This window comes from Pygocentrus nattereri, chromosome 30, assembly GCF_015220715.1.
Source record: "Pygocentrus nattereri isolate fPygNat1 chromosome 30, fPygNat1.pri, whole genome shotgun sequence".
NCBI lineage: Eukaryota > Metazoa > Chordata > Actinopteri > Characiformes > Serrasalmidae > Pygocentrus > Pygocentrus nattereri.
In genome coordinates, this window is record NC_051240.1 from 4,954,284 (window position 1) to 4,970,026 (window position 15,743).

Here is a 15,743-nt window from a genome sequence, read left to right on the forward strand (position 1 = left end):
ATTTGAGTGTTCATGGTTCTATATGGGACTACTATCTTTACTAAAGAACCCTTGAAGACTAAAGAACTAAAGAACCATCTTTTGTAATTAAACTATATTATGCATTATCGCGTTGGTGGCTCAACTATTCATATTTGCAAAGTGATTTAAGCAACCTGTAACAAAATGGTTCTTCATAGGTTGCTTAGTAAAGAAAATGGTTCTGTATAGAACCATGAACACTCAAAGAACCCTTTGTACAATTAAAGGGTTATTTGCTTTGTGAAACTTTCTTCAGATTGGTGGATGTGCTGTGGAAGGTCCCATACAGAACCTTTTTGAAAAGAATAAAATGGGCTTGCACTGCACAGCAGAAACCCTTTAGGTGCTTTATAGAACATCCTCCACCAATATGAAGAACCATTTCACCATGTGAAGAACAATTTAAGCATGAAATGCTTCTATACAGACCTCATGGTTCTAAACAGAACCACTGCCTTGAACAACCCTCTTTAAATGATTCTGAGGGTCAGGATTTGGTTCTAATTCTGTTCTACACAGATTAGTTTGTCTGAGATAAAGTTCTCCAGCAGTGATTTGAGTGTGGGTGTGTCCACTGCATAAGCCCCGCCCACCTGACTCTGATAGGCTGCCCCCAGGTATCTAGTTTTGATCGGTGAGTTTCTGTGAAGCACAGTAAAGGAGTGTCAGTCATACAGTTTTACATTTACATACACGCTTAGTTTATCAGTACTGTTACTGACATCGTTACAGCCATAATATTAAAAAAGTAAAGAATCAAAACTTAATATGCTGCATCAAAAGCATCACTTTTCATTTAAAACAAAGAATTATTTTTCACTAAATTAGTCAAGACTTTAATGTCATATATTTTCATGTTACATGAACCTATGCAATGTCGCAAAGTGAACAAATTGAAATATACATGGTATATTGAAAAGTAAGAGGGGAGTTTCATCATAAACTTTGGCATTTCATATGCTATGACACGTTTACCATAGTCTTTTATATACTGCTCAAAGTCTCAGCCAGGTTTCCAGATCTAGAAAAGTATTCTACCATTTGGGTTCCGTTGTTTCCTGAAGAAATCCGTTGGAGGGATTTGCAGTGGTCCCTCTTTTTGTTCATCCATCCATTCACTCTTTCATTTTGTTCCTTTTTAAAAGCAGTCTAATGGTGTTCCAAAAACACATTTAGATCAGTTTATCCCATAACAGCAACATAGGAGGGGGGGGGGTCCAAAAAAATCACAAGCTTGACTGAAGAAAGAGCTTTGCGTCCATGAACACGGGTATAATATTGCTGATTACTTAATAATGCTCAGAACAGCATAGGAAAGGTGCTGAAAACCACATGGAAGCATTGACAGGTCAGTTGTTGGTGGCGACCGATTGCAGTTATCAAAAAAGAAAAAAAAAAAAAATGCATTTCACATCGATCGCTGATTTAAGAACAATAAAACACATAGAGGACCATTGCTCGATAAAGTCTGATGCACAACTGAAAAATCACTGTCCACTGTTCACCATCTAGAGCCATCAGCTTGTGAAAGAAGTGCTAAATGACCATTGAAAGAAATGCCTGTGAAAGAAATTATTAAATGCATACAAATAATCAAGACTAACAGTTTTCTATTCTACAGATACTCACGTAATGACATACAGCACTCAAGAAACTACTCGGAGACGAACGATTCCTAGCCATGATTGTGAGGACAGCTGCTGTGAGAAAACAGGGAACCCTCCGCCGAATGACGTCCAACACAGAGAACCCATGATTGCTCGTTGTGTGTTAAAAAAAATAAAAAAGGCAGCATTCAGTCCAAACAGCTTCAATCGATGTGTTAGTCTGAACCGCAGCCTTTCCAGGCAGCTGTTCCCTCACAGACCAAGACTCGTCTACAATCAGCTCAGACCTGCCTCTATAGCTTTCAGCCACCTTCTTCTGGTAAAGACGGTTCTAGCCAAGTCTCTACAAACTGAGACACTGTGTTTCTGGGCATTCTAGAACAACAGGACCATTTCTGTACATTCAGGAACACCTAGACAGTTTCTATGCATTCTAGAACACCATGTCAGTTTCTGTGCATCTTGGAATACCAAAACAGTTTCTGTGCATTCTAGAACACCAACACCATTTCTGTGCATTCTAGAACACTAAAACCAACTCTGTGCATTCTAGAACACCAAGCAAGTTTCTATGCACCTGATAAAAACAAAATAGTTTCTGTGCATTCCAGAACACTGAGACCGTTTCTGCGCGCTCTGGAACACCAAGTCAGTTCCTGTGAATATTAGAAAACCAAAACTGTCTCTGTGAATTCTAGAACACCAAAAATCTCTGTATTGTCTACAATAGCTAAACAAGTCTATATTCTATAAGCAGTGTTTGTCACACTGCCTGTGATTTCTATGAAAAATGGTTTAAGATACATTTACATGTACTCAATTTAGCAATACTGTATGCGCTCAATTTATCAACGCCATACTGAAACCCTTAGACCCTTTTTACACACACACACGCACGCACACACACATTTTCTAAGCCACATATTCCTCTGGGTCATGGGGGAGCTGGAGCAGTCATTGGGCAGAAGGCAGGATTCAGTCCAAACAGCTTCAATCGTTGTGTTAGTCTGAACCTTCATAGGTCTGAACCTTCACCAGTCCATCTATAGACAGACAGACTATATAGCATATCCAATTGGCCCGACTGCATGTCTTTAGACTGTGGGAGCACCCAGAGGAAACCCACGCAGACATGGGGAGAACATGCTCCACTCAGAAGGGGCCCTGGTCTGGACACAGGCCCTTCTTGCTGGGAGGCGACAGCACAACCCACTGCGCCACCGTATAATAAATAAATTTGTCCAACACCGCCAATAATTTCATGAATATCTTTGATTTCTATTTTAATTTCACAGGGAAACCAACGCAACATTGCAAAGTGAACAAATTGATAGATGTTATGTTTAAAGGTAACAAAAGGGGTTTTGTCCTATAATTTGGCAGGGGTTTGGTGAACTCTAGAAGCACAGCTGAAGTTTGGTGAACTCTAGAAGCACAGCTGAAGTTTGGTGAACTCTAGAAGCACAGCTGAAGTTTGGTGAACTCTAGAAGCACAGCTGAAGTTTGGTGAACTCTAGGTGAAGTCTAGAAGCACAGCAGAGTTTTTCATGACTTCCAGAAGTCCAGCAGTGTTTGGTGAATGCCTGAAGCACCACAGAATTGATTCCAGAGCACTTGAGTCTGGCAGGAGTGTACATGTTTTGAGCTCTTGAGTCTGGTAGGCGGTCAATCTGATACGGCGCTCTTGGTGCGTTTGCCATGGAGAGTGAACCCTGAGGAGACGGCATGGCCATTACAGGCAGCTTCCACGCCCTCCTGCCCTTCCTCCACCTCCGGGAGCTCAGCCTGGATCTCCCGCAGACGTGTCATCGCCCGGTCGATGGTTGCTGTAGTGACCAAGTTGAAGTCGTGCATGCTGACCAGGTGCAGCAGGAAGTTGCGCCACAGGTTCCTGCGTGCAACGTGTGGGCCGCAGTTCTCCACAAACAGCATGATGGCCTGATTCATCTGGTTATCGGCTATGAACCTTTGAGAGGGAGGGGGAAAGCATGAGGTCAACAGACAACAGGTACAAAAGATGTGACCAGTAGGTTTAACAGGTGAAAATGTTTGAGTTTCTCATACAGGTCAAGGTCAAGTCAAGTGTAGGTGGAATGAAAAAGGAGATGACTAGATAGATGTTGTAAAATTGTGTGTAGTGACAGATTAAGGCCTAATCCCATTTCTTATTATTACCCCTAGTTTTCAAGTTTCATCTTGCCCCTTGGAATCGAGTTACTAGCGGCAGTGGTTGAAATCTTCCCTTTGAAATGGGACCCTCAAATAAAAAAGAACATCACTTCATTAACAGGCTACTAGCAGTGCTCTGTAGGCGACCCTGTCAGTCAACAGTGATGGCAGAGGAGGGTAAAGTTTAGCAACCTCACTGCTGGGCTTTAGTTACATTTAGGGAATCACATGCCTTCAAAGGGGGATGAGGTTATTTATTATTGCCCACCCCTAATTCTTCAGTCATATGAAGCTGAATTCAGCTATTCTCCAGTTCGTATTGGAATTTTCTCATTCCACCTTAAAGGGAACAGGAGTTACATTCTGGTGCCTCACATGTCAAAACTGCTGGACTATTTAAAGTGTAACAGAAGATTTAGCTAGCTAGCTACCAAGACGTCAGCATAATATTAGCGATTTTTATGTTTTAAGCATCATAATACACTCAACAAAAATATAAACACAACACTTTTGTTTTTGCTCTCATTTTCATGAGCTGAACTCAAGATCTAAGACTTTTTCTATGTACTCTATGTAAAGGCCCTTTTCTCTCAAATATTGTTCACAAATGTGTCTAAATGTGTGTTGGGGAGTATTTCTCCTTTGCCGAGATAATCCATCCACCTCACAGGTGTGGCATATCAAGATGCTGATTAAACAGCATGATCATTGCACAGGTGTGCCTTAGGCTGGCCACATTATATGGGGGGGGGGTGTCCAGGGGGTCAGAAAACCAGTCAGTATCTGGTGTAACCACCATTTGCCTCACGCAGCGCAACACATCTCCTTCACATAGCGTTGATCAGGTTGTTGATTGTGGCCTGTGGAATGTTGGTCCACTCCTCTTCAATGGCTGGGCAAAGTTGCTGGATATTGGCAGGAACTGTAACTCGCTGTCATATACGCCGATCCAGAGCATCCCAAACATGCTCAATGGGTGATATGTCCGGTGAGTATGCTGGCCATGCAAGAACTGGGATGTTTTCAGCTTCCAGGAATTGGGTACAGATCCTTGCAACATGGGGCCATGCATTATAATGTCAATAACATACGCCTGCCCATACCATAACCTCACCGCCACCATGGGCCACTCGATTCACAATGTTGACATCAGCAAACCGCTCACACAACGCCATACACGCAGTCTGCCATCTGCCTAGTACAGTGAAAACTGGGATTCATCCATGAAGAGAATACCTCTCCAACGTGCCAGACGCCATCAAATGTGAGTATCTGCCCACTCAAGTCGGTTAAACAACGAACTGCAGTCAGGTGGAGACCCCGATGAGTACAACGAGCATGCAGCTGAGCTTCCCTTAGACGGTTTCTGACAGTTTGTGCAGAAATTCTTTGGTTATGCAAAACGATTGTTGCAGCAGCTGTCTGGGTGGCTGGTCTCAGATGATCTTGGAGGTGAAGATGCTGGATGTGAAGGTCCTGGGCTGGTGTGGTTACACATGGTCTGCGGTTGTGAGGCTGGTTGGATGTACTGACAAATTCTCTGAAACACCTTTGGAGATGGCTTATGGTAGAGAAACGAACATTCAATTCACGGGCAACAGCTCTGGTGGACATTCCTGCAGTCAACATGCCAACTACACGTTTCCTCAAAACTTGCGACATCTGTGGCATTGTGCTGTGATAAAACTGCACACTAAGGCACACCTGTGCAATAATAATGCCGTCTAATCAGCATCTTGATATGCCACATGTGAGGGGGATTATCTCGGCAAAGGAGAAGTGCTCACTAACACAGATTTAGACACATTTGTGAACAATATTTGAGAGAAAAAGGCCTTTTGTGTACACAGAAAAAGTCTAAGATCTAAGAGTTCAGCTCATGAAAAATAGGAGAAAAACAAAAGTGCTGCATTTATATTTTTTTCAGTGTACACTGAAATGACATTAATCTAAGATAATACAACGGTTATTGTAATTTTTTAAATGGAGAAAACATTTACGTGTTTCTTTGGTTTTTGCTTTTCTTTTTTTCCTCAAAACAGTGTGTCTCCGAAACGCCTTCATTTGGAGGGCCATGTTGCCCTAACACTTTGCCCTACCCCTAGATGTAAACACGCAAAATGGAAGGGCAGGGCTAAGTGTGCTTTATCAATAGAAGCGTCCAGGCTGGTTGCTAAGCTTTTGATAGATCCAACAGCCGTGTTGTTGCTAAGAGTGACAAAAAATCTCCAAAGCAGAATTCCTGTAATAAAAATGCAGCCGAGTAAAATAAACCATTTGAAACTGATAGGACTAATGATTGAATGTGAATGTGTTTAACTGCAGGGACAGATCTGATCCAAAAAAGTTGGGTCAGGTTTTGTTATGGAATCATGTGCAGATATTTGTGGATAATGGGTGCGGTATGTGGTATTTAAAATGGTAACTAGTTTGAAAAGTAGGTTTGTGCCACTTTTAAAATAACACACATACCCGTGTTTCATCACATGGAGATTCCACAGCTTCATCACTTCCTTCTCTCCCTCATTCACGTCGGTGAACTCCTCAATTTGCTGCAGATTACAAATTAAATTACTTTATAGGCAACAGCAATGCAAGACCTAAACAGCTTGCAAGACTGTAGTATTCAGAGTTTTTTTTAGTCGTGTTAGCAATAAAACCGCTCCAATGTGTCTGTTTACTATAGGGTTGCACTGGGGCTGATGCATGAACAATGCTCTCACCGTGGTGGTCTTCTCTCTGAGCCACTCGGGGTCTCTCTCATCCTCACTGTCCACATCCATCTCCTGTGGCCTTAGGGGCATGCAGCTGTCGCTGTGGAAGTAGAGACGGTTATGGCCGCTCACATACGTCCTCTGCTGCTCCGGCTCCCCATCCTCCGACTCCAGAAACTCGGACAGGCTCGGTTTAGTGCGCTTGGGCCTGACAAACACAGTCCCATCAATAACCAGAAATTTGCCCCTTAATCAATACTGTAGTTACTGAAAGAACTTTTGGTGCCTTAAATGGCAAAATAAATCTGGGGAGTTAACGTCACTCAGAATCCAGGCTCCTAAAGTGGTTGATGCCAAAGGCGTCTCTTGATAGAAAAATGACACTATTGTTACTGTTGTATTTATAGTTATACTTAATGGCACTACTTTGTCTTTTCTAACTTATCAGATGTCAGAAAAATACATATTGTGCATTAGGAAAATTTTTTTTTTAAGTACTGCGATATCAAATTTTTGCCATATCACCCACCTCTAATCACATTTGTATGATGTAGTTTTCCTAAAATAACACACTGAACTCCAAAGCTGCTTTTGAATACCCTTATGACACTAAGAATACAACTGTGCTGACACAGACAAAACAAACCATTTCAGTTTCACACTTTTGGAACTGAGATATTCTACTGTTGTGTATTAAAGGCTCCATAGATTGGTTTCTTTTTTAGAAGTGGAATTCTTAATATTTCCCTTTGCATTAGTCAGTACACTTCACACAGGTTTCAGCCATTCAGAAGTTTAGTGTAATGTGTAATGTGCAATATGCCTTCAAAGCGGAGGATGACACAATTATTTATTATCCCCACCCCTAATTCTTTGGTGATACAAAGCTGAAGTCAGCTATTCGCTAGCTTCTTGTTCAAATTTCCCCATTCCACCTTGGAGGTAGCAGCAATTCTGAGGCTCCAGAATGTAATTGCTGCATCATTTAAGGTGAAACAGGAATTCAAGCTTGCTACTGAGACATCAGCATACTGGCAACTTTTTATGCTTGTTATGAAGAAAAGGACCATAATACATCATTAAACTAAGATAATACAATGATTATTGTAATTTATAAATGGAGAAAATACTTACATTTGTGGGTTTCTTTGTTCGTATATGCAGCCATCTTATGGGTTTTTCGTTTTTTCTCATAACACTCCGTTTGGAGTGTGACTCTGAAAAACCTCTGTTCAGAAGTTTAGGCTATAAGCAGTAATGCTAGTCAGTGGCAGTGTGTAACAGCTGAGTTTGTGTGGATTTTCTCCCATGCTGTGTAATTAATGCTGTGTTCCAGCATTCGGATGTTACTGCCATCTTTTTGGTGTGGATTTCTTTCTACCAACTGTCAGTAACTCTACCAAGAGTCTGTGGCACAAAATTACACTTGAAGTCAAGGACAGGTTCTCTGCAACCACACCGATACACCAATACCATAAAAAATCTACTTCTCATCTCCATGTCTTTGAGGTAAAGACCAACACAGAGGAGTGTTTATTTCTGGCCACTGTCTTATTAGAGTCCATTAGAGTTAACGGTCAGCTTCAGTTAGTGCTTCAGATTCTAATTAGAGCTTTGACCTAAAACTGTGTTTTTAAACAGAATATAGCTTGAGAACTTTCTGCTCGCCTTTCTGCCATAGGACAAAGTTAAAAAAGTGAACCTGACCCAAAAATGCCACCCGCACCCAAACCAACACACAGCAAAAAACGGTATCTTGTCAAATGAAATGTCTTTCTAGTCAATAAATCTAATATTTCTTCTGTTGAGATTGTTGTAAGTTTATTTTAAGATTAATTAACATATTTCTAAACATTTTTCACTTCTTTAAAGTTTATTAAGTACATTCATTTCACTATATTGGTAAATCATTTTAAGAAATGTACTTTAAACCCGCAAAATTATCTGCAAATATAGTGAGATTATTTTTCTTGATAAAATTACTTAAAACAGGGATAAATGTCTATAAATAAGCTAAATAATCTTACAATAAGTGCACAACCATCTCACAATAAGAAATATTACATAGATCAACTACAATTAAGAATTTCATATGATAGGATACCGTTTTTGCAGTGAATAAATTGATTGATTTACTTGCTTTTATTTATTTTACTATTTGCACACAAAAATGTTTGTTACTAGAGAAATGTGCCACTGGGCTTCTCACACTTTTTGCTCCCAACAGACCTTGCTGTCAAAACCAGCACAACATGGGGTAAATGTAGGCTAAACAGTTGGGAAAAATGAGAAATGGGGTGTGAGAGACCCAAAACGAATTTTGAAGCCAACCAAGCCTAACCAATATTATGTGTGAACCTGATGAACACCACATGTGAAAAGCCAGGTTTGAATGAACAGTTCAAGCTGTTGTTCTGATGTTTTCAGTTTTACATTTCTGACCTTCTCTATGGTCCACCTTCATTGGCTCCTACCTGCAGACCAGAATATGAGTGACGGCTGTCCTCTTGACGGGGCCGTTACGGCTGAAGGCGAAGCCAGGTTGGCTGTGGATATCTTGGGGATTTCCCACATAGGACCCGTCGTAGCACTCGTTTATAGACACATCTATCCTGGCCCCTTTAGGATGAGGCTGCAAAACAGAATGGGTAATCCTAGTAAATTCATGTTGCACAGTAACATATAATGAAATGTATATATTTACAGTATATCATCACTGTCCAAAGAAAAACGAGTTACTCCAAAATAGTAAATTAATAGTAACAGGAGAAGGCAAAAAAACTCAACCACATTTCAATGTAAGGTAAAGAGATTTTATTCCGAGTGATTTTAGGGCATTTCGATTGGTCTATTCATCATGAAATTCTCACACAATGTAAAGGACAGCTGGTGCATGGAAATTACATTGAAAAAGTAAACTCAACAAACATAAAGATATGTTTTTCTTTGGACAATAATAATGATATTCTGGTAAAAAAAATAATATTTCTGTGATCACATTTGATGAATAGCCCAGTTATAGGACCAAAACAGAATATAAATCACATGCAGATCCGGACTCACCACGTAGTTGAAGATGAAGCGGCTGTGGGAGAGTTTGAGGTGTTTGAGGAGGCTGTAGAGTTTTCGGCAGTTCAGCGTGCACCACGGACAATGCAGGTCATCCCGAGCCTCTGTCTGCTGCCGTGTGTTATTGTTATAAAGAAACTATGGGGAGAAAAATTTTGTGCAAATTTAGTGCAAATTTAGTGCAAAAACTATCATTTTTACATACATGGCTTTCCATGTTTTTCTCACATGTTCTGTACACGTTTTCTGCATGTAAATGCATGTGTGTAGTGTTTATTAAATCACTGCCAGAGCTTAATCCATAAGTTTATTTGCCTGATATAAAAATCTCAGATCTGCCTATACATACGTAGGCTTCTTATTAAAATTCATACATTCATTTATAGTCCCTATTCTGGGGCCTCCTGCACTGCTTATATTTGCTTTTATATTTTTTATATATTATTTAAATTATTTTTACCATCTAAACCAACTGATCTGACTTATTTTCCAAATGCTTGACAATGATTTTGAAAGTACAGCGCTAAACTCCTGAAATAACAAGCTTTGCTGTGCTCCCGTGGGACTCATAACACTTCATTTACTTCATTTAGCACACATCTCTCCTCTGTCTGACACCTGGTATCAGCTTTTCATCTTGTTATCGAGCTATTAAGGTGCAGAATCAGAAGTGTTTGATCAGGAAGATAACAGAAACCCTGCAGTGATCTGGTCCTCCAGGGCTTAGAGGATAAAGAACGAGGCTAAAAAAGGGCACCTGGTAGAAGATCCGTAGTTTCTGTCTGGGCTCACAGACGGACTGTTCTCTCCTGGTCTGCACACCACTACCGCCGCTGCTGCTGGTGGTGTTCACTGAGTCTTTCACAGCTGATGCACAAAAACAGTACAGAAGTACAAAATTAGAGAGGCTAGCGTGTCTCTATACAATGTGTCCCCTGAAACAGGGATGGCCAATATGACCAAAATGCTTACATTTGCTCTCTTTTTTAAAATTGCAAGATAATTTTAGGTTAGGAGTGACCGTGTAAGAACAAATTTCAAATCAAACAGCCTACCTCTGAATTGTGCATATTCTTTATACAAGAATACAAACGTGTTTTTTTTTTTTCAGTGATGCGCATCACTGGCCTTAAATGCTACTACACTAAATGGACAAAAGTACTGGGACACACCTCTTAATCACTGAATTCAGGTGTTTCATTCAGTTTATTGCCACAGGTGTATAAAATCAAGCACCTAGCCATGCAGTTTTCCTTTACAAACACCTGTGAAAGAAGTCATTCTAAAGAGCTCTCTGAATTCGAGCATGGTCCTGTAACAGGATGCCACCACTGCAACAAGTCAGTTTGAGAAATTTCTTTCCTCCTGGATATTACACAATCAACTGTAAGTAGTATTATTGATGCATGGAAGTATTTAGGAACCACAGCAGCTCAGACACTCTGCTGACTCAATAACTGCAGAGTTCAAACCTCATCAGCTACATGCAAGCCACACATCACCAAGCACAATACCAAGTGTTGTGTGAAGTGGCAGTCGCATGCCGCCACTGGACTCTGGAGCAGTGGAAACGTATTCCAAGGAGTGATGAATCACACTTCTCTATCTGGCAGTCTGATGGATGAGTCTGGATGAGTCTGGATTGTGCCAAATGTAAAGTTTGGTGATGGAGGTACAATGCTATGGGGTTGTTTTTCATGGGTTGACTCCTTAGTTCCAGTGAAGGGAGATTTTAATGCAAAACAAGACATTTTGGATAATTCTACACTTCCAACTCTGTGGGAACAGTTTGGGGAAGAACCTTTCCTGTTCCAGCATGACTGAGCCCCAGTGCACGAAGCACGTTCATAAAGGCTGGGTGAGAAAAACTTGACCCTCACAGAGCCCTGACCTCAACTCCATCGGGATGAACTAGAATGCAGATTATGAGCCAGGACCTCTCATTCAACATCAGTGTCTGACCTCACAAACACTCTCCTGGATGAATGGGAAAAAATCCCAACAGACACCCTCTGAAAACTTGTTGAATTTAGTATCTGCAAAGAACTCCATAATAATGCCTATGGATTTAGAATGGGACGTCATAAAACCTCATGTAGTTATAATAGTGTCTAGGTGTCCCAAAACTTTTTCCATATAGTGTAGTTCTGGTTTGGCCCATTTTTTGCCCAAGAGTGTATATTATATGACTGAACATATTAGTATTGGTAGGGATTAATGAAAGCTGGTAGGACCCAGTCAGAATTCGCTGGTATCCTCTAGTGCCAATACTAACCACATTAGCATTTCTGTATTAGGAAATTTGGTTTAAGAAACTGCGCATCAGTCGGGCATGCAGCACCTTACCCACGGGAGTGGATCTGAGGGTGGGTGTGCGGCTCTCTGGGGCGCTGGTGTCAGAGTTGCGTGTGGATAGTGGCTTGGCCACAGGTGCTGTAGAGGGGTCATTGGGGTCACCTGTCCAGCGTAGTGTGAACTGTAAGGTGGGTCCCTGAGAGAAGGTTTCAAACGGTGGCAGTCTCTGCAAAATAAGGACCAATCAGAGATCAATCCAACATAGTCAAACTCATGAATTCATCATCGTGAACAGTTCAGTATTTTAGTCAGATCAAGTTAAATTTACATTAAGCAGTAACTTGGCTTGTCCAAGTGATTGTAATTGCAAAAGATAAAATAAAATTACATATTCAGATTTTTGCAGTTTAGCATCTTTTTACCATCAAACTAACTTTAAGTGATTAACTTGTATACCTTTGGCTTTTAATTATTAGAAATATTGTCATTTCATCTGAACCATTAAACGAGAGATCATCTTTCTCTGCCATATACAGCTGTTTCACTTTCCACTCAAAAAGGCCTTAGCCTTTTCTGGTACCTCTCTAAGAGCTGAAAAGTGGCTACATTCTTTTTAAGAACAGTCCAGCTCCACCTCTCCACCACGCTGTTTGTGCCGCTGTACGAGGAACATGACAAACTCTGTTCTTGACAAAACCTGTTCTTGACAAATAAATAAGTAAATGTGTTTGTTTCCAATGTAACATTTCCACAGACTAAAGTGGAACGGAAAACGGTTTTGATGACATTCATAAAATATTACAGACAATTTCTGTTTTTGAAGGATTAAAATATTTCTCATAAATAAATCTTTTTGGATGGCAATATAGCTAGGCAAGGCAAGTTTATATAGTTCCTTTCATATACTGCAGTCATTCAAAGTGCTTTACAAATGATGAAAGACAAAGATAACTCAATTTCTAATTCAAAAAGAAACAAAGTTAAGGGGCACAGAAATTAAAAACACGATTAAAATGTAAGTAAAGCAATAGATTTTAATGAGAATGTGTTGTTAGAGCTAACCACCTCTTTTGTATCTGTGAGAGTGTGTGTGTGTGTGTGTGTGTATATATATATATATATATATATATATATATACACACACACACACACACACACACACACACACACACACACACACACACACACACTAGTTATATCTTCTTTAAATGAGTTCAGTTTCTTGAATCTAGCCTAATTTCAATTCAGTGTGATTCAATGTTACAGCAATTTTTCAACAATATCAAAGCACAGATTTAAAGAGCACAACTGTTGGAGGTCAGCACTGAGTGAAAACTGCCCAAAATGGTAAGAAGAAACATTGAAACATTTGAAATTTCATATTTAGTTTGGTCAGAATACTTAAAATGTTCACAATTCAATATTAAGCTCAAAGTTTAACATTCTAGTCTACAGCCAGTTATACACTGAGTCATTCTGTGACCTGCACCTCAAATTCAAGCATCTTCCTAAAGAACAAACTATCCAATGTGGACAAATCTGAGTGAAATCTGCTCCTCAGTGCAGAACGTACCTTCCCATCCAGAATGGTTTCCCATGTGGCTCGTTTCTTGCTGACCGGACAGTCTTCTATCTGCTGCATGGAGACCTCGTACTCTCCATCCAGCAGCTGCAGCCGCCTACCAACACAAAACACAAAAAACTCACCTACTGCAGAACAGATCTGTTATTCAGTCTGACCAGAACTTCCCACATACAGATTTAAAGAGTCACATTCAGCAAATATTTCAGGGAAAAGATGTTCATAATTTTTTTTAATCTAATAAACTGATTAAAGATGGGACTTTCAAATCTAACCACATTTCTAATGAGCTGAGAATCAAAATAAAAAAAAATTACTCTTACTCAATTAAAATGTTTTAAACATATGTTGTCCGCCTATTAAAGATGATGTAACTCTATCCAACGAGACACTTGTCTGTTACCTGTTCTTATCAAAGACGGTCATTTGTGCAACAAATGTTTCCGTGGAGTCTCCGTCATCACGGTGAGACGCGCTCCTCTTCTTCCTGCTTGGGAGCTCATCCTTCACATCTGCTCAGAAAAAGAGCATCAATGCAGAATCAGTTTAACTCCACAGTCCCTGGGAACTCAGGGGAATGACGGTGGGTGAAACTGCCAAACTATTGCTTAAAGCTTTTCAAAACAAACACATTTTCATGATGTGTATTTTGTGTCAATTTTTAGCTTTTCTGGAGTTTGGAGTTTGTGAAGGTGTATGTATGTGTGTGTGTGTGTGTGTGTGTATATATATATATATATATATATATATATATATATATATAAATAATACACACACACACACACACACACACTCACGTTTGTGTAATCATCTATATGTTTTTTTGTACACACACAGACACACACACACACACACACACACACATATATATATATATAAATGTTTATTTAATCATCTAAATGTTCATATATATATATATATATATATATATATATATATATATATATATATATATATATATATATAAATAAAAGTTGTAACAGTTGTCTCTGATCATCAGACACTGCTGGAAATACGAAAATATTAGTTGTTCAAGCTTCATTCCCAGCAGGTCCACAGTGTGTTCTGAGCACAGGAGACAGTGGCCTTATCTGATGCAGCTGACTGAGTCAGATGGCTTCTCAGGCAATACAAGACGAAGCGTAGCAATCGCTCGGGTGCACATATTTTTGTCAAACCCCAAAAACCAAGCTGTTCCTTTATGTCCCAAAACCAAACTGGACTACTTCAGATGAAACAGACAGGAGAGGTCTGCACACAGTCTCTGCAGACCTGTAATACGCAGCAGGAGGTGATGGAGGGACTGAAACATCTCTGACTCAGCCCTTCAGCTAAACAGGGTAATGTTAGCATGGTGTGCACTGTTTGTTTGTTGTGTTATCTGCTCATATACCAGACGAACCGGTATACCACTTGCTAATAAGTTCCACTGTGCCAGGCACCACTGAGAGCTGCATGCAGCGGCATGTTGCTAGCACCCGAGCCTCAAGCGCAGACAAGACTCCCAGGCACCACCTCCCAAGCCTCATGGCGTGGCCACCACACCCTTAAATTTAAGCCCAGTGACGTTACCACTGTATGTGAGAGCTGAGGCAAGAGGGGGACAAGAGAGAGGGGGTTTCTCTCTAGGTCTCACAATCAGCTGCTCTCAAGCAGCCTCAGCTGCCACTGATTTGGCATGAATAGAACATGTACTTTTAAAGGGAACCCTGCCTGTTAAAGGGAACCCCATCTGTTAGAGGGAACCCTGACTGTTAAGACTTGTATGCCTTAAAACAGCGTATATGTCCAATATTATTGAAATATGACATATCCAAATAGGAATGTTTTGTTTATTATTAATAAAATATGACAAATAGGTAAAATTCCTTTACTGGTAGGTCACCACTGTTGCACTGTGATGATGTCACATGGTTGAAGTGGAGCCAGTCCTACAAAAAAAGAGACAATAAAATGTTTTTCTCTTGTGTTATGTCAGGCTCTAGCTGAAGCTTGAAAGGCTGAATGATATAAGAGTTAAATGAGATATTCAGCTAGCTGTTCCTCAATCAGTGAACAAGAGAGAGAGAGCAACCATTTGATTTGGCAGCCTGCTAGTAAAAGAATTTAGTTTAATTATAATAATAATGAAATTATTGGAATGGTACCAAATATGTACACCATAATGTGACCCAAGTGTCTTAATAGTTACGGTTCCCTTTAAATAAGAAGCAAAGACAGGAGACAAGAACATGCATCAGGCAGAGAGAGAGAGACAATGGTATGGCAGACGAAAGCAGCAAGGCC

At 40.2% G+C, this 15,743-nt stretch overlaps 1 protein-coding gene across 1 annotated transcript in view; it reads right to left on the reverse strand.

The window, feature by feature from the left end:
• Positions 1-830: 830 nt before the first annotated feature.
• Positions 831-15,743, reverse strand: part of suz12b (SUZ12 polycomb repressive complex 2 subunit b) — a 29,584-nt gene continuing 14,671 nt past the window's right edge. Inside the window, exons 8-16 of the mRNA XM_017693074.2 lie at positions 13,861-13,969; positions 13,449-13,554; positions 11,927-12,101; positions 10,338-10,447; positions 9,575-9,718; positions 8,986-9,143; positions 6,521-6,719; positions 6,270-6,349; positions 831-3,594 (exon numbers count right to left, since the gene is read on the reverse strand). Coding sequence (XP_017548563.1) covers positions 3,294-3,594; positions 6,270-6,349; positions 6,521-6,719; positions 8,986-9,143; positions 9,575-9,718; positions 10,338-10,447; positions 11,927-12,101; positions 13,449-13,554; positions 13,861-13,969 — 1,382 coding nt within the window. The 3' untranslated portion in view covers positions 831-3,293. The remainder of the gene's footprint in view (positions 3,595-6,269; positions 6,350-6,520; positions 6,720-8,985; positions 9,144-9,574; positions 9,719-10,337; positions 10,448-11,926; positions 12,102-13,448; positions 13,555-13,860; positions 13,970-15,743) is intronic.